Source organism: Podarcis vaucheri (assembly GCF_965113315.1).
Source record: "Podarcis vaucheri genome assembly, chromosome: 18".
Classification (NCBI taxonomy): Eukaryota; Metazoa; Chordata; class Lepidosauria; order Squamata; family Lacertidae; genus Podarcis; species Podarcis vaucheri.
The window spans coordinates 6796745-6814306 of record NC_138756.1 but is presented as its reverse complement, the minus strand read 5'-3'; the positions used below and the strand labels follow the sequence as shown (position 1 = coordinate 6814306).

The following is a 17562-nucleotide window of genomic DNA, read 5'->3' as shown; positions in this document are numbered from 1 at the left end:
GTCAGATCTAATGAGTGCAGCAACTCATCTTCAGGAATTATTGCCTCCATGAAGCAGTTGCTGAGACGGAATGTCCCTGGCTAAGTTTCTCCAGAGTTTCCCCCAAGCAATCTGAGACAGTGCCTGCTTGAAGCTAACTTCTCTACCCTTTTCATGCCTCTCCTGGTTCTGGGAGACCAGAGGGAAGGGGAGCTTCTTACAGCAGGAGGGCGAGACCCCCTGGCTTCTTCACCAGCCGGACTCATTTCTGCCTCTTGGTGTCCCTCCTCTCCTCTGCCACCGACTCTCCCCGCTCACTAAGCCCTGTTCCCTAATCAGCTTCTGACACATCCTCCTCCCATGGGTGTTTTACTTTAGATCACATGAGAGGTATTGCAAATTGCAGATTCGCCATCTTGGAAGGTTGGTAGCTGGAGTCTTTGTTTCCAAACTCTGCCAGAGTGAGGATTTGAATGAAGCTCTCCAGGAAAACAGGTCCAGGCAAAATGAATGCTGGAGAGAGAGAGAGAGAGAGAGAGAGAGAGAGAGAGAGAGACCAGGTTTGTAGGAATTACAGTAGTACTTCAGAAGTTGAATGGAATCCATTCCGGATGTCCACTCGACTTCCGAAACGTTTGAATACCAAGGCGCGGTTTCTGACTGATTCCCAATTGCGCAGGCGCGCCAGAAACAATAGCGAAACCGCGCCGGACGTTCAGCTTGCAAAAAAAGTTTGAAAACCGGAACACTCACTTCCAGTTTTCAGTCGTTTGGGAGCCGAAACGTTCAACTCCCAAGGCATTCAGGAGCCAAGATACGGCTATATTTCATATTTTGTAAGATGCTGAGTCTGTGCCTTGGACTGGCATATGTGTTATGGAACTGTTTGGATGTACCATTTGATACTTTTGAGGAAAGTTCTGCAGGTCAAGTTTTGAACAAACTTTGGGGCCTTGATGTTTTATTTCCAAAAAAGGAGCCCGTTTTCATGCACCCCGTTGTTTCAAACTATGCAATATTGATATCTGCAATAGAATATAGTCAGCATGGCTGGTAGTCACTGAAAGGCCTCTTCTCAATGAATTTGCCTAAATCCTACTGCCTACTGAGAGCCAGTGTGGTGTAGTGGTTAAGAGCGGTAGACTCTGGTGAACCGGGTTCGCTTCCCCGCTCCTCCACATGCAGCTGCTGGGTGACCTTGGGCTAGTCACACTTCTCTGAAGTCTCTCAGCCCCACTCACCTCACAGAGTGTTTGTTGTGGGGGAGGAAGGGAAAGGAGAATGTTAGCCACTTTGAGACTCCTTTGGGTAGTGATAAAGCGGGATATCAAATCCAAACTACTCCTCCTCCTCCTCTTCTTCTTCTTCTTCTTCTTCTTCCTGTGGCTGTGAGTTCCATAGTTTGACTACGCACCTTGTGAAGAAGGAGTTTTGTTCACCTGCCCTGAATATTCCAACATTCAGCCCCCTCTGCTTACAACCCTTCCTAATACAGTAGTACCTCGGGTTAAGAACTTAATTCGTTCTGGAGGTCTGTTCTTAAGCTGAAACTGTTCTTAACCTGAGGTACCACTTTAGCTAATGGGGCCTCCCGCTACTGCTGCGCCACCGCCACATGATTTCTGTTCTCATCCTGAAGCAAAGTTCTTAACCCGGGGTTCTATTTCTGGGTTAGCGGAGACTGTAACCTGAAGCATATGTAACTTGAAGCATGTGTAACCTGAGGTACCACTGTAAATAAAAAAACAACCTCGGTGCCAGACATGGTCATTGCCAGGGTGGTGAGAGGTAACCAGGGTTGTGCCCTCCAGCAGTTTTGGGCTCCAGCCCTGAGCAACAAGTATGAACAGTGGTCAGCGATTATGGGAACTGGAGGCCATAGAAGAAGAAGAAGAAGAAGAAGAAGAAGAAGAAGAAGAGGAGGAGGAGGAGGAGGAGTTTGGATTTGATATCCCGCCTTTCACTCCCTTTAAGGAGTCTCAAAGCGGCTCACATTCTCCTTTCCCTTCCTCCCCAACAACAAACACTCTGTGAGGTGAGTGGGGCTGAGAGACTTCAGAGAAATGTGACTGGCCCAAGGTCACCCAGCAGCTGTATGTGGAGGAGCGGAGATGCGAACCCGGTTCCCCAGATTATGAGTCCACCACTCTCAACCACTACACCACACTGGCTACATCTACAAGACACCAGGTTGGCTAACCTTGGTTTAGAATGCCAAACCAGAACCAGGGACAGCCTGGTTCAAATGGACCACTACCCCAGCCATACAGCCGAGCTTGCACTTTTGTCTCTCAGAAGAACCTCCCACATCTCCAGAATCTGTGCAGAAAAGCAATGTTTCAATTTCTGGGAATGGAGTTGAGAGACGACCAAACCTGGTGAGAAAACAGCAAAGACCTGATGAAGAGAGCACAGCAGAGGTTATATTTTCTGAGAATCCTCTGGAAAAATAATCTCTGTTGATGGCATTTTACCATTGTACTGTGGAGAGTGTATTAACTTATGGTCTGTGTGTGTGGTTTGGGAGCTGCACGGCCAGGGGAAAAACAATGTTGTCCAGGGTTGTAAAGACTGCGGAGAGAATAATTGGGTGCACTCTTCCCACCTTGGATCAAATCTACGCTTCCAGGTGCCATAAGAAAGCTGCAGAGATAGCGCAGGATAGTGCGCACCCCGGAAATGATCTCTTTCAGCTTCAGCCTTCTGGAAGAAGGTACAGGGTTATAAAGACTAGGACTAGCCGCCTGAGAAACAGTTTCTATCCAAATGCGATTTGGGTTTTAAATGCAGTATAAGGTAGTCTCTATGGGAATATATTGTATTTAATTATGGGGTATCAGAGTTTTTAGGGGGCTAACCAGACTAGGATAGCTGGCTTGTTGGCTTTTGAATGTCTGATGTAGATTTTTCAATTTTGTTGTTCTGTATGGGGCAATGACAATAAAGATTATCATATCGTAAGACCAGAACTCAAGTGACAAAAGGACCTCATTCTCTGCCTAAGAGAAACGTCCTCAGTCCGACCACCACCGATCGCAAGAAGAGGGTTGGGGGCATCTTTTCAAAGGAATCGAAAAACGCCCCCCTCCTCCATTTTACTCTCATCAGATATAAAGTCATGGCTCATCCTGAAACAAGGCGAGTTGCCCACTTCTCCTTTTCTCTGAAACAATAAAACCCTTCTCACTTCCTTCTTGATGCCCATTTCCCACTACGAGCTCTGCTTCGCTGTTTTCGACGATCAAAACGTCGCCACTGTAGTGCCACTGTATTCTGCTCTGGTCAGACCACACCTGGAGTACTGTGTCCAGTTCTGGGCACCACAATTCAAGAAGGACACTGACAAACTGGAACGTGTCCAGAGGAGGGCAACCAAAATGGTCAAAGGCCTGGAAACGATGCCTTATGAGGAACGGCTAAGGGAGCTGGGCATGTTTAGCCTGGAGAAGAGGAGGTTAAGGGGTGATATGATAGCCATGTTCAAATATATAAAAGGATGTCACATAGAGGAGGGAGAAAGGTTGTTTTCTGCTGCTCCAGAGAAGCGGACACGGAGCAATGGATCCAAACTACAAGAAAGAAGATTCCACCTAAACATTAGGAAGAACTTCCTGACAGTAAGAGCTGTTTGACAGTGGAATTTGCTGCCAAGGAGTGTGGTGGAGTCTCCTACTTTGGAGGTCTTTAAGCAGAGGCTTGACAACCATATGTCAGGAGTGCTCTGGTGGTGTTTCCTGCTTGGCAGGGGGTTGGACTCAATGGCCCTTGTGGTCTCTTCCAACTCTATGATTCTATGATTCTAAAACAACTCGCCAGCTGCGCTTTGGGTGTGAATGGCTGGGCCCAGGGTATCACCTCAGCATATATGCCCCTGCATTTCCCCATAGATAAAACAAGGAGAAATCTCCTCTTTTCCAGGCTGAAAATATCCAACTCCTTCAACCGTAGTAATAATAATAATAATAATAATAATAATAATAATAATAATAATTTATTATTTATAAAAACGATCCTGGGAATTGTAGTTTGTTAGGGGTTCTGGGATCTGTGAGGAGGAGAGAAGAAGAAGAAGAAGAAGAAGAAGAAGAAGAAGAAGAAGAAGAAGAAGAAGAAGGCGTTTGTATCATAGAATCATAGAGTTGGAAGAGACCACAAGGGCCATAGAGTCCAACCCCCTGCCAAGCAGGAAACACCATCAGAGCACTCCTGACATATGGTTGTCAAGCCTCTGCTTAAAGACCTCCAAAGTAGGAGACTCCACCACACTCCTTGGCAGCAAATTCCACTGTCAAACAGCTCTTACTGTCAGGAAGTTCTTCCTAATGTTTAGGTGGAATCTTCTTTCTTGTAGTTTGGATCCATTGCTCCGTGTCCGCTTCTCTGGAGCAGCAGAAAACAACCTTTCTCCCTCCTCTATGTGACATCCTTTTATATATTTGAACATGGCTATCATATCACCCCTTAACCTCCTCTTCTCCAGGCTAAACATGCCCGGCTCCCTTAGCCGTTCCTCATAAGGCATCGTTTCCAGGCCTTTGACCATTTTGGTTGCCCTCCTCTGGACACGTTCCAGTTTGTCAGTGTCCTTGATATCCCGCTTTATCACTACCCTAAGGAATCTCAATGCTTTTGAATTCTGGTGCTGGAGGAGACTCTGGAGAGTCCCATGGACTGCAAGAAGATCAAACCTCTCCATTCTGAAGGAAATCAGCCCTGAGTGCTCACTGGAAGGACAGATCCTGAAGCTGAGGCTGCAATACTTTGGCCACCTCATGAGAAGAGAAGACTCCCTGGAAAAGACCCTGATGTTGGGAAAGATGGAGGGCACAAGGAGAAGGGGACGACGGAGGACGAGATGGTGGGACAGTGTCCTCGAAGCTACCAGCATGAGGGGCCAGACTATATGGGGGGGGGAATGAACGAATTCCTATGCCCCACAAATAACCCAGAGATGCATTTTAAATAAAAGGACACATTCTACTCATGTCAAAACACGCTGATTCCTGGACCATCATGGGCCGGATTTAGAAGGCGATTGGGCCAGTTCCGGCCCCCGGGCCTTAGTTTGCCCACCCATGATATACACAGTATGCAGCAAGTCTGAGGTTCCATCCCCAAATGGCTCCAAGTAAAAAAGGGGGAGGCAGTTGGATGGGAATAGGACCTGCCCAAGTCTGAAACTGCAGTAAGTCTGCCTCTGGTCTGTTTAGACCATCCCACACTACATGGACCAGTCGTCTGGTTCCAGGCAAGGCAACTCCTTCTTTAAACCAGCTCTTCATTCAGACCCTTGAGGACTAGTATCTTACTTTCCTTTTACAGTGGTACCTTGGTTCTCAAACGCCTTGGTACTCAAACAACTTGGAACCCAAACACTGTAAACCCGGAAGTTAAGCGTTCTGGTTTACAAACTTTTTTTGGAAGCCAAATGTGCTCTGTTTTGAGTGTTATGCTTCTGATTTGAGTGCCACACTTCCATTTTCTGTTTTTGCTATTTCTTTTGCGTTTTTGTTTTTGCAGTTCTTTTTTGTTTTGTTTTTGAGACTGTGTGGAATTCAGCTGAGCTACTGACTGACTGTGTGACTGCAGTACATTGTTTATTGCTTTCATTTTATGGATCAATGGTCTCGTTGGATAGTAAAATTCATGTTAAATTGCTGTTTTAGGGGTTGTTTTTAAAAGTCTGGAACGGATTAATCCGTTTTGCATTACTATCTATGGGAAAGTGCACCTTGGTTTTGGAACGCTTTGGTTTTGGAACAGACTTCCGGAACGGATTAAGTTTGAAAGCCAAGGTACCACTGAACAAGTATTTTAAGGAGCATAGATCAGTGGTAGAGAACATGCTTTCCATGAAGAAGACTCCCAGGTTCTGCTACTAGCATCACCAGATAGGCTGGGAGAGCCTGAAGCCCCAGATAGCAACTTGCAAGTTCAGACACTGTCTCCACTATCTCCTGGTTTTGAGCTATAGCACCTTTATGTGGCTCAGGATCCCAATGCCTCAAGGACCGCCTCTTTAGACATGAATCGACCCGGACCCTGCAGTGGTCATTGCAGGCCCTTCTTCATTTGCCCCTTCCTTGGGCGGTCCAGTGCGTGGCAACACGAGAACGGGGCCTTTTCGCTGGTGGCTCCCCACCTGTGGAATGCTGGCTTGTTTTAGCTTTAGGTGTCAGGCCAAAAATTATTCTTTCTGTCAGGCCTTTGGCTTCTAATGATCTGTGGCCTCCTTGGGTGGGTAGGAGAGATGCTTTGATCCTGCCTATTTAAATATAGGATTGTCTTTTGGATATTTTTTTAAAATGTGTATTTCAATGTATGTTTATATATCGCAAGTCACTCTGAGTTACCTTGGTAAGAAAGCAGCTCATATACAGTGGTACCTTGGGCTACATACGCTTCAGGTTACATACACTTCAGGTTACAGACTCCGCTAACCCAGAAATAGTGCTTCAGGTTAAGAACTTTGCTTCAGGATGAGAACAGAAATGGTGCTCCGGCAGTGCGGCAGCAGCAGGAGGCCCCATTAGCTAAAGTGGTGCTTCAGGTTAAGAACAGTTTCAGGTTAAGAACAGACTTCCGGAACGAATTAAGTACTTAACCCGAGGTACCACTGTATGCGTTTATATATCGCAAGGCACTTTGGTAAGAAAGCTGCTCATATATTTCAATACATAATATAAACATTGTCATCATAATCTCCACTATCTGGCAGAGAGCCAGTGTGGTGTAGTGGTTAAGAGCAGTGGACTCGTAATCTGGTGAACTGGGTTCGCTTCCCCGCTCCTCCACCTGCAGCTGCTGGGTGACCTTGGGCTAGTCACACTTCTTTGAAGTCTCTCAGCCCCACTCACCTTACAGAGTGTTTGTTGTGGGGCAGGAAGGGAAAGGAGAATGTTAGCCCCTTTGAGACTCCTTAAAGGGAGTGAAAGGTGGGATATCAAATCCAAAACTCTTCTCTTCTTCTTCTATCTTTGCAAGTGCTAAAGAGCCCAAAGTTTTTGCGAAGGCAAAGTAAAGGTAAAAACACTCAGAAAACATATTTCGCTTTGGGGACATGATATATAATGAAGTTAAAAAATAAAAAAGATAAACATGACTTTTCCCAAGACCTTCCTGCTGGAGATACTGGACAGCAAAATTCCAACTGTATTTATGTATGTAACCACAGCGGCAAATATCTTTATGTGCAGAAGTGGAAGGAATAAAGACTACCCTCTAAAGAAGAATGGCTGATGAAAATCATGGAATATGCAGAGACTGCCAAATTGATAAGAGACACAAATCTAGACTCTTTCAAGGAGGATGGGAAATGTTTTCCTGTCTATTAAAAAAATAATTCTCCGTAGGTGAAGTCTACAGCAGGGCTTGGGAGTTTTAAGGGGAAAAAATAGCAGACTACATTGAGAAACCTGTTAAAGAGGATGAAACTAGGTATTTTAAGACAAAATTGTACGTAATCGTGATTATAAAGGGCAGGTGAGCAGGAAGTCATTAGAATTGTAGAATAAGGGTTACAGCTGCTGAGTGACAAAATGTTAACTTTGAATCTTGAAATAAAAGAAATCGGGAAAAAGGAAGTATGTTTGCAGTTACCCAGCGATAGGGAGAGGGAACCAAGCAATGAGACCAGGAGTCCAGAGATAGAAAAAGATCATTACCAGCCTCCACAAATGCTTAACGAGAGCAGAGATTTAAACAAGGAGGGCATGGCTCTTGAGAATCAACATTCCCAATGCAACTTGGTTTGTCTTACAATGGCTCAGTGATTATCAGCGGCACACAGGAAGGCTTTTTCACCAGTAGCATCATTGCTGTAAAATGAACGCCCTGCTGAAATATGAGAGGCTTCCAACTGCATTGGCATCCTGCCAGCCTTAATTTTTTTACACACGCATATTCCCTCAATTTCTTTGACCCCCAAGTCACCTGTTTTAATTGCTGCACTGTTTTTAACGAAGCTATTGAAACTGCGTGTTTTAATCACGGCCACTTCTGATGTCAATGTTTTAATGAGAATGTACCAATGTGTGAGGGACGCGGGTGGCGCTGTGGGTTAAACCACAGAGCTTAGGACTTGCCAATCAGGTCGGCGGTTCGAATCCCCGCGACTGGGCGAGCTCCCGTTGCTCAGTCCCTGCTCCTGCTAACCTAGCAGTTCAAAAGCACCTCAAAGTGCAAGTAGATAAATAGGTACCGCTCCAGTGGGAAGGTAAACGGCGTTTCCATGCGCTGTTCTGGTTCGCCAGAAGCGGCTTAGTCCTGCTGGCCACATGACCCGGAAGCTGTCCGCCGGCTCCCTCGACCAATAAAGCGAGATGAGCGCCACAACCCCAGAGTTGGCCATGACTGGACCTAATGGTCAGGGGTCCCTTTACCTTTTTACCAATGTGTGTGTTGTATTAGGAATTGCAAGGTAGAGGCCAGGTGGCCAAGCGGTAACATACACAACACTGTACTGCACAACAGAGGTATGGAAAAAAGATGTATGTATTTAGAGTACAAAATGACATACAGACTTCGGAGAAACCACAAGGGTTGGGGTATATACAAAGCAATTTACAACAGAGCCTGTTTCAAATTCAGGGCCATTTCAAATCCACCAAGTCTGGCAGGCAGAAACAGTCCCTCCATCTCCCTGGGAACGTTTCCTTCTGTGCCTTTTGCACGGCACGTTCTGTTCCAATCTCTCCTTCCAGGGATATCCCCTTTCTTGCGTCAGTCCAGAGTACCTACAGAATTAAACAGAGGAGCAGGCAGACCGTGAAATGAAAATAAGGTGGTTTTCGAATCAAGGCAGCAGCTACCATTTTAACAGATTTACATTTGGCCTGGACATAGCTTGGAAAGTTCATTTTAAAGAGGAACTAATTCCAGTTCACGTTCATCCCTTTAGAAAGGGATCTAAATTTATCCATTTTTATCAATTGTGCCTTGGCTTCTGGTCTGCTTCTCAGCATTCAGGTTGTTACAAGTCAATGTCCTAAAGCATAAAATATACTTAAGAAGACTAAGAAAACATCAAAACACACACACACACACCATGGAATGTGAAAGGTTTAATTTTTTATTCTTTTTCAACTATTATGAACCTTCAAGGCCCAAAGGGTTGGACTACAACTCCCATCATTCCTAGCCTATCTTCCAGATTCTGTATTGTTGTTTAGAGACCTTAGCTCTTAAACCCAAAGCCAACTAAACAAATTGCTCCTTTACATCTCAAGTTGCCGTCAAAAGGTTTTCAGACACCATCTCAAATGCCCACAAGCCCCCAAACAACACACTGCTGGAGCAATCAAAGGATACAACCCACACACACATATCCATTATGGCACTGGGAAAAGGGTATGTGAGAGGGCGTGATATTTCCTGGACTCCAACTCCCATAATCCCTGGCTGCTAGTTATGATAGCTTCTAGGACTGATGGAAGAATGGACTCCAACCATTTCTGGATGGCATTCACATTGGCTACCCTCTGGTCTTGACTTTAATTCTGACCTACACAGAAATTGTGGGCTTCACATGGACTATATACCTGTTAGTATCTTAGCTCACAGTCAGAGGTAAACTGGCCTCCCCCGGGCAATTGAGCTGGATACTTGATGACCTCTCCGCTGCGTCTCCCGGCAGGCAAGGTCATAAACCCGGCGATTCTCCTCATTAGATGTGAGGAAAACACACCCTCTGCTTCTCTCTCCTTGCATTCCCCCTCCCCCCCCCCCAGGGAGGGGAAATGAGACAGACAGGAGTCCTATTTACATGTTTTATTCCTGTCATTCAGCAGTACAAAGAAAACGTGACTGCACCCTTCAGACTCCATCAGAAGAGTCACAACTCCACCCCTGTACTTCCAGCACAGGTCACATGACACTCTGAGCTAACATCCGGTGCTCAGTACAGAGAATAGACTCCTCCTTTTCTCCATCAGTACAGTCGCAAACCACAACATCCTGTTTTGCATTCCAGCCATCTGGAGCTGGCTTTTGCATTGCTGCTTTTTCCCAACAATACCTCTGAGGTTCATGGCTTCCCCCAAAGAATGGCAGGAACTGTAGTTCAGGGCGCCGGGAATTATAGCTCCGCGGATGGCAAATTAACAGTTCCCAGGATTCTTGGGGGGGGGGGGAAGCCGTGTGCTTTAAATGTATGCCGTAGATGTGACCAAAGTGACTCTCCGTTTGAACTGGACCCTGGCTTTCACGCACCTGGAATTCAGAGCCAAGGTGTCAGGTGTGCGTGCAGGAGCCAGGCCCTGTGACCAATAGGACTTTGCAGGACTGGGGCCTTTCTAAGTTTGTTCTGGAGAGGCAAGGTGCGGCCGCATAGGTGAGGCCGATTGGTAACTCACAGCACCTGGTGGCAAGAGCTGGGAAGGGCTATAAGGTCAGCATTTCCCTTCGGCTCTTTGCCACAGCAACACGTTCCCTGCCTTATATAATAATAATAATAATAATTTATTATTTATACCCCGCCCATCTTGCTGGGTTTCCCCAGCCACTCTGGGCGGCTTCCAAAAGAATATTAAAATACTATGATACATCAAACATTAAAAGCTTCCCTAAACAGGGCTGCCTTCAGATGTCTTCTAAAAGTCTGGTAGTTGTTGTTCTCTTTGACATCTGGTGGGAGGGCGTTCCACAGGGAGGGCGCCACTACCGAGAAGGCCCTCTGCCTGGTTCCCTGTAACTTGGCTTCTCGCAGCGAGGGAACCGCCACAAGACCCTCGGTGCTGGACCTCAGTGTCCGGGCAGAACGATGGGAGTGGAGACGCTCCTTCAGGTATACTGGACCGAGGCCGTTTAGGGCTTTAAAGGTCAGCACCAACACTTTGAATTGTGCTCGGAAACGTACTGGGAGCCAATGTAGGTCTTTCAAGACCGGTGTTATATGGTCTCGGCGGCCGTTCCCAGTCCCCAGTCTAGCTGCCACATTCTGGATTAGTTGAAGTTTCCGGGTCACCTTCAAAGGTAGCCCCACGTAGAGCGCATTGCAGTAGTCCAAGCGGGAGATAACCAGAGCATGCACCACTCTGGCGAGGCAGTCCACGGGCAGATAGGGTCTCAGCCTGCGTACCAGATGGAGCTGGTACACAGCTGCCCTGGACACGGATTTGACCTGTGCCTCCATGGACAGCTGTGAGTCCAAAATGACTCCCAGGCTGCGCACCTGGTCCTTCAGGGGCACGGTTACCCCATTCAGGACCAGGGAATCCCCCACACCTGCCCGCCTCCTGTCCCCCAGAAACAGTACTTCTGTCTTGTCAGGATTCAATCTCAATCTGTTTGCCGCCATCCATCCTCCAACCGCCTCCAGACACTCACACAGGACTGTCACCGCCTTCACTGGTTCTGATTTGAAAGAAAGGTAGAGCCTTGCTTTGTTTGGCTCCTTGACGTCTTGCTCCTCGGACCCCTGACTTCGTGACTCCTTGCCTCCTGAACCCCGGACCCTTGGCTTTGTAACTCCCGGCTCTCTGACCCTCAGACTCTTGGCTCCTGGCTTCTGGACCCCCGTTCCTGCTCCCACCCTGCCATCTTGCCCCCGGTCCTGACGTCCCCTGCCGGGACTTCGATCGCCCGCGAACCGGACCGTGACACAAGGTAAGGCTAGCTCACCATTCTGACAAGGCAGCGACACTACAAAGAAAACTTGAAACGGAACCTTACCTTCCAGAAACGCAAACTCGTCTATTGCTTCTATGGCGTTGTCTGCGGCAGCAGCACCAATTTGAAAAGGAAATAATAATAAAAGGGAAATTAGGACTGATATCTGCAAGGATGGATCAGAGCACAGAAATTTGTATTCTGAACTGTAAAAGGGCTCCTATTTGTTGGCCGCAAGAGAAGTTATGGCAGCTAATTTCAGATCTTCTCCATGCCCTTGTGGCTTCCCCAGATCCCTGATATGGCTACTCTTTCTGCCCAAATATAACACGGCTTGTGTTCCTAGTGCCTGTGAGGTTTCTTGTGGGGGGAGGGGTTGCCCTCCACCCTAATCCCTGTACCTCTTTCTCCCCTTTAGGAGGAAGACCTATAGCTCAGGGGCAGATGGTGGGAATGTAAGAAGGTAAAATGCTTTTGGGAAATGATTTATAATGAATTGAAGAAAATGTTGAAATATACATTTGTTAAGAAACCAGAAGCATTTTTACTAGGCATTACAGGTAATGAGATAAATAAGAAAGAAAATAAGTTATTTTTATATGCAGTGACAGCAGCAAGAATATTGATGGCCCAGAAATGGAAACAGGAGGAATTACCTACGATAGAAGAATGGAGAACTAAAATGATGGATTATGCAGAACTGGACAGAATGACAGGAAGGATCCGTAATCGACGAGATCAAAGATTTACAGAAGATTGGGAAAAGTTTATCCAATATATGCAAAAACTGAGTGATAATAAAATTACGTTTGTTTAAAGACTATTTACAGAAATACTGCAAAATTAATGAATGTTAGAATGATGTCGGAATGAAGTTAAGTGGTTTTAGCAGCAATGTTATAAAGGAGTATGTAAAAATGGATTGTTAGTAGGTGAGAATCTGAAGTTATAATATATTAAGATAAAGGATTAAGATAAAAGTAAAGAGGGAAAGGATTTGCTGAATTAACTAACTGAACTGGAATACAAAAAAGGGAGGTGTGAGGAGGTCAGGGAAACAAGGAAATGAAAGACAAGAGATGGAAAGATTGATTTGTTTTTAATTGTTTTTATTTTTCTGTATTCTGTATTTCCTTTTTTCCTTCTTTTTCTTATTGTTGTAATCTTTTCTGAAACTTTAATAAATATCATTTAAAAAAATAAAATAAAAAAGATAATAAAATCACGTTTGTAAGCTTTAAGGAAGCTCTGTGAGGGGAAAGGGTTAAAAGGGCAGACATGTGTAAAAAGTAATAATAGGAAGAGGAATGGCAGACAAATTGAGGGAAGTCAAAAAAGAGAAGTAAGGTGTATGGAATGTATAAATTTGTTTTTGTATTTGAAAACTAATAAAAATATAATATAAAAAAATATAGCTCAGTGGCAGAGCAGCCGTTTTGCCTACTAGAAGCACCACACCACCTTCCTTCCTAATCCACAACCTGTGCTCTTTTCTTTCTCCACTCAGTTGGTTAGAGCTGATGATGTCAAGAGGTTGCAGGTTCGATTCCAGCATGGGACAGCTGAATATTCCTGCATTGCAGGGGGCTGGAACAATGATCCTTGAGGTCCCTTTCCAACCCTACAATTCCATGATTCTATAATTCCACAACTATCCAGGCTTTAGCATCACGGCAAACAACAATTAAGTGTGTCCTGGGCGAATTCCTCTCCTCCACCTATTTGAACCAACCATTCACTGAAACCGCAATGCTCTCCTCCTGCTTTGGCACTTGCTTTAGAGATCCAATGCCTAAGCCAATACCTTTTCCACTGCTGTAATCAATAAAGTTGTGGCCTTTCCATGCCCATTAACCTTATATCATGTGTCCTTGTGTATTCATTTGGCATCGCGGGGGGCGGGTCCTCGAACCACAAAGACTCTCCTCCCTGGAAGAGAGGGGAGTGGTTGTGGGCGGGAGCCGAGCACCGCCCCTAGCAGGGGGCGTAGCCCCCTGCCTCCACCTCACCTGGCTGGCGCCCACGCCCCTCGGGAGGCATCCAACCAGGTGCCTCGGGGGGGGGGGCGTGTTCAGCAGCCTTTTGCTGCGGCGCCAGCCTCTCCCCGGCTTCATTCTCCACCATCGTCTCGTCGCGAGTCACCCACCCTCCACTCCCTTAGAGTTAGGGCTTAGGTCATTGGACTGTTCTTGTGAACTGCACAGTAGCTCAAGGGGGCCGGGATAAGGATTGTATGCAGGCCCTACTCAGAGTAGACCAATTTAAATTAATGAACCTAACTTACTCATGTTACACTAACTTCCAATGGGTCTAGTCTGAGCAAGACAAGCACTCAATACAGCCCAGATATGCCTTGGGCAGGTAGGAATGCGCTCTTCATTTTCCACTAATGCTTCTTTTATGTACGGCTATTTTAATTTTCTTTAAGGGCTGCCATACGTTTGGAATTTCCTGGGCATATCCAGGATTCGCCCGTCGAAGATAGTTTCTGGGCGAATTTTTTGAAAATCAGTTAAAATGTCCAGGAAAGTCCAGGTATATGGCAGCCCATATTGGAAGTGTTGATTGTTTTTGGCGAATTTCCTAAAACATAGCTTAAAAACTTCAATTTTTTGGAGATGTTGCAAAAAAAGAAAAAAAAGCCCAACAACTTTTCCAAAACAGAAAAAGCTCACTTTTCAAAATATGGCAACCCCATTTTGTTTAGTTCTTTAATAACCCATGAAGCATTCCTCTGGTTTACAACCTTGTCAACACATACACACAGCATCATTTTGGTTCTTAAGAATTAGGAAGACAAGATGGGCGGGGTATAAATGATAAAATCATTGTTATTTTACTTCCTTACCCAGGTCTTTCCTCTGGAGAGTTTTCCGTTTTCCTTGCTGTGCGTAGATGTAGGCATCTTTTGCAATGGTTTCCACAAACAACTCCTGTGGGGATGGAAGCAAAGCTGGGAAAACAGTTTTTATGGACTGTAAATAAGTATCTACTTTTGTCTGTCCTGAATCATCAAAAACTCGGCTTACTGGATGCCCAGGACTTTTGATATTATGGAGAGAGGAAGAGAAACTTTTCTCTCTACTCACTTCTTCCACAAAATTTATACACCTTTCTTGTATGTCTCCTGCCTTGCTATTTCTCTGAACTGAAATGCCCCCAAATGTTGTAACCCTTCCTCATCAGGGAATTGTCTCCACCACCACAATCATTTTGGTTGCTTTTTCTGAGCCTTTTCCAAGTTCACAATATCCTTATTGAGTTGAGTTCACAATATCCTTATTTAGTTGGACGGTTGAGTTCAGTCAAAGGTGACTCTGGGGTTGCGGCGCTCATCTCGCTTCCAGGCCGAGGGAGCCGGCGTTTGTCCGCAGGCAGCCTTCTGGCTCATGTAGCCAGCAGGACTGAAGCGCTTCTGGCACAACGGGACACCGTGACGGAAGCCAGAGTGCATGCAAACGCTGTTTACCTTCCTACAAAAAAGTTACCTGTTTATCTGCTCGCCCTGGCGTGCTTTCGGACTGCTAAGTTGGCAGGAGCCAGGACAGAGCAACGGGAGCTCACCCCGTTGCAGGGATTCGAACCACTGACCTTCTGATCGGCAAGCCCAAGAGGCTCAGTGGTTTAGACCACAGCGCCACCTGTGTCCAAAGAAGTACCTGGTAGTCCAAGCACATTTACGCTATAGATTTGTATAATAATAATAATAATAATTTATTATTTGTACCCCGCCCATCTGGCTGGGTTTCCCCAGCCACTCTGGGCGGCTTCCATAGAAACCAAAAAACACTAAAATATCGTACATTAAAAACTTCCCTGAACAGGGCTGCCTTAAGATGTCTTCTGAATGTCAGGTAGTTGTTTATCGTTTTGACATCTGATGGGAGGGCGTTCCACAGGGCGGGCACCACTACCGAAAAGGCCCTCTGCCTGGTTCCCTGTAGCTTTGCTTCTCGCAATGAGGGAACCGCCAGAAGGCCCTTGGAGCTGGACAATGGGTGTGGAGACGCTCCTTCAGGTATACAGAGCTGAGGCCGTTTAGGGCTTTAAAGGTCAACACCAGCACTTTGAATTGTGCTCGGAAACGTACTGGGAGCCAGTGTAGGTCTTTCAAGACCGGTGTTATGTGGTCTCGGCGGCTGCCCCCAGTCACCAGTCTAGCTGCCGCATTCTGGATTAGCTGTAGTTTCCAAGTCACCTTCAAAGGTAGCCCCACGTAGAACGCATTGCAGTAGTCCAAGTATAACAGTATTATGATACTGTGCATTAATATGGAAAGCCACGTTGGTTTATTAGAAGACCCAAAAGCCACAGCGGTGGCGATAGCTTTACTTAACCAATAAAAATCTCACTCAGCAACACTGGTATTTGCTGTAATACTAAAACATCCTATTTTATTAATATTACAACCAGTGTTCTCTCAAAACTGTAGAATCATCAATAATTAAGTGGTACCACCAGTAATTTACTGCAGAGTATTCGTTATCATATTATTAATATAAAGCCATGGTCAAATCCACCAAAATTTCTTATTACACAAAATAAAAAGTAATTCTCAAATAAAATGTGAAAATTAGATCTGAGACCCCTTTGCAATGGACTGCTAGCCCATCCAGGAACCGTTGGTTTGTTTGTTTTTTCCTTCTTTGGATGTTGCCATGGCTTCCAGCTAGCACAATAAAAATTATTAAATTAAATTAATATATGAATTTATTTAAAATATGAATCCTGCCTGACTCCCAAGTTAGGCTTTGCCTTTTACATGTGTCCCAAGGAAATATACAAACATAAGATGATTTATAAACAATATGGGGAGCTAAAACTTATAATAATATGAGCATTAGAAAAATAATTACATGATTACTGTATTAGACACACCAATATTCACAATTATGATAAACATTCAAGAATAGCCATAATTATAATCAGAACACCCACAATTGTAATTAATTCATATGGATCATGTAATAATGAATTGCCTGGCCAGGTATATAACAGAACAAGCACCAGGAATATGTTTGCAGAATCCCACCCTCTTCGCCACGTGGTTAGAACTTGCAGCCAATCGCCGCAGCCAAAAGTGGCACAGCCCCGCCCACCGCCCACCCTCCTTTCCACTCTGTCACGCCTTTCACCCGGCCCAGTGCAAAAGTAAGCTTCTGATTGGCCAGGGGTGGCCTACGTAACCACCCGTCCCCGCGTAGCCGAAGACGAAAAACAGCCTTCTGATTGGGCAAGGGCGTAACCGTGCAGGACCGCCCACCTCCTGAGCTCGAGGGCACTCACGTCAATCGGCGCAGCGCGCGCCAACCACGAAAGCCGGCCTCCTGATTGGCGGGAGGCTTAAAAGCGGCGCCCCGCCCACCGCCTTGACCTACGTCGGCCGCCGCCGCGCACTCGCGCGCCAACGCAGTCGGCCTCCTGATTGGCCGAGGCAAACACGAGACCCCGCCCACCGCCTCCCTCAGTCAGTCGCTCACCGCCGCGCGCGCCAAAATGAAGATGGCCTCCTGGCTGGCTAGGCTGACGTCCGGGTCGGCTTTGACCAGCGCCTTGACACGCGCCAGGGGCAGTCGGGCCGGCCGGGCTGCGGTGGAGAAGGTGGCAGCAGCAGCTGCCGCCGCCCCCGGTGCTGCCGGCGGAGGAGGCGGCGGCGGCTCGGACTCTTCGTCTGCCGGCGCCGAAGCCGCCACGGCGTTTCCCTCAGCCAGCGCCATCTTAGCCGGGCTGTGGAGTGGCGCCAGTGCGCATGCGCCGCGGCCGGCCTGTCAATCGAAGCGCCCATTTCCCGCTCTTTGCGCTCGAACGCCACGCCCCCTCTCGCGCGCCACGTGCTAACTTGGTATCACGTGTTCAGAGGCGGCTAAGTTACCACGTGGCAAACCTCTAGACCGGATTCCAGCTGTCGGGGAACTTGCTGAGTTAACCCATTGGAATAATAATAATAATAATAATAATAATAAAATTTATTTATAC

General features: G+C 46.4%; 2 protein-coding genes across 3 annotated transcripts in view; one reads left to right on the top strand and one right to left on the bottom strand.

Annotated features, from left to right (window-relative positions):
- Nucleotides 1-17562, top strand: part of TNFAIP8L1 (TNF alpha induced protein 8 like 1) — a 162731-nt gene that overhangs the window by 52507 nt on the left and 92662 nt on the right. Inside the window, exon 3 of one of the 2 annotated variants that reach the window (XR_014215196.1) lies at nt 6403-6595. The exons of the other annotated variant lie outside the window; for it this stretch is intronic. The gene's annotated coding sequence lies outside the window, so the exon portion shown is untranslated. Of the gene's footprint in view, nt 1-6402; nt 6596-17562 lie in introns of those variants that run through there. 2 annotated transcript variants of the gene reach the window in all.
- Nucleotides 8455-17425, bottom strand: POLE4 (DNA polymerase epsilon 4, accessory subunit). Its single transcript, XM_082206811.1, has 4 exons — nt 17067-17425; nt 14435-14519; nt 11650-11691; nt 8455-8714 (listed from the first exon to the last, which is right to left on the bottom strand). The coding sequence occupies exons 1-4, from the start codon at nt 17301-17303 to the stop codon at nt 8701-8703; spliced, it is 378 nt and encodes a 125-aa protein (XP_082062937.1). The 5' UTR covers nt 17304-17425; the 3' UTR covers nt 8455-8700.

Excerpts from the sequence above, each read along its gene's own strand:
- POLE4 (XM_082206811.1), bottom strand. The coding sequence starts at position 17,303 with ATGGCGCTGGCTGAGGGAAACGCCGTGGCGGCTTCGGCGCCGGCAGAC. Across the intron at positions 14,520-17,066 it reads TCATTTTGGCGCGCGCGGCG|GAGTTGTTTGTGGAAACCAT; the intron begins GTGAGCGACTGA and ends CCATCCCCACAG. Across the intron at positions 11,692-14,434 it reads TCTCCAGAGGAAAGACCTGG|ACAACGCCATAGAAGCAATA; the intron begins GTAAGGAAGTAA and ends CTGCTGCCGCAG.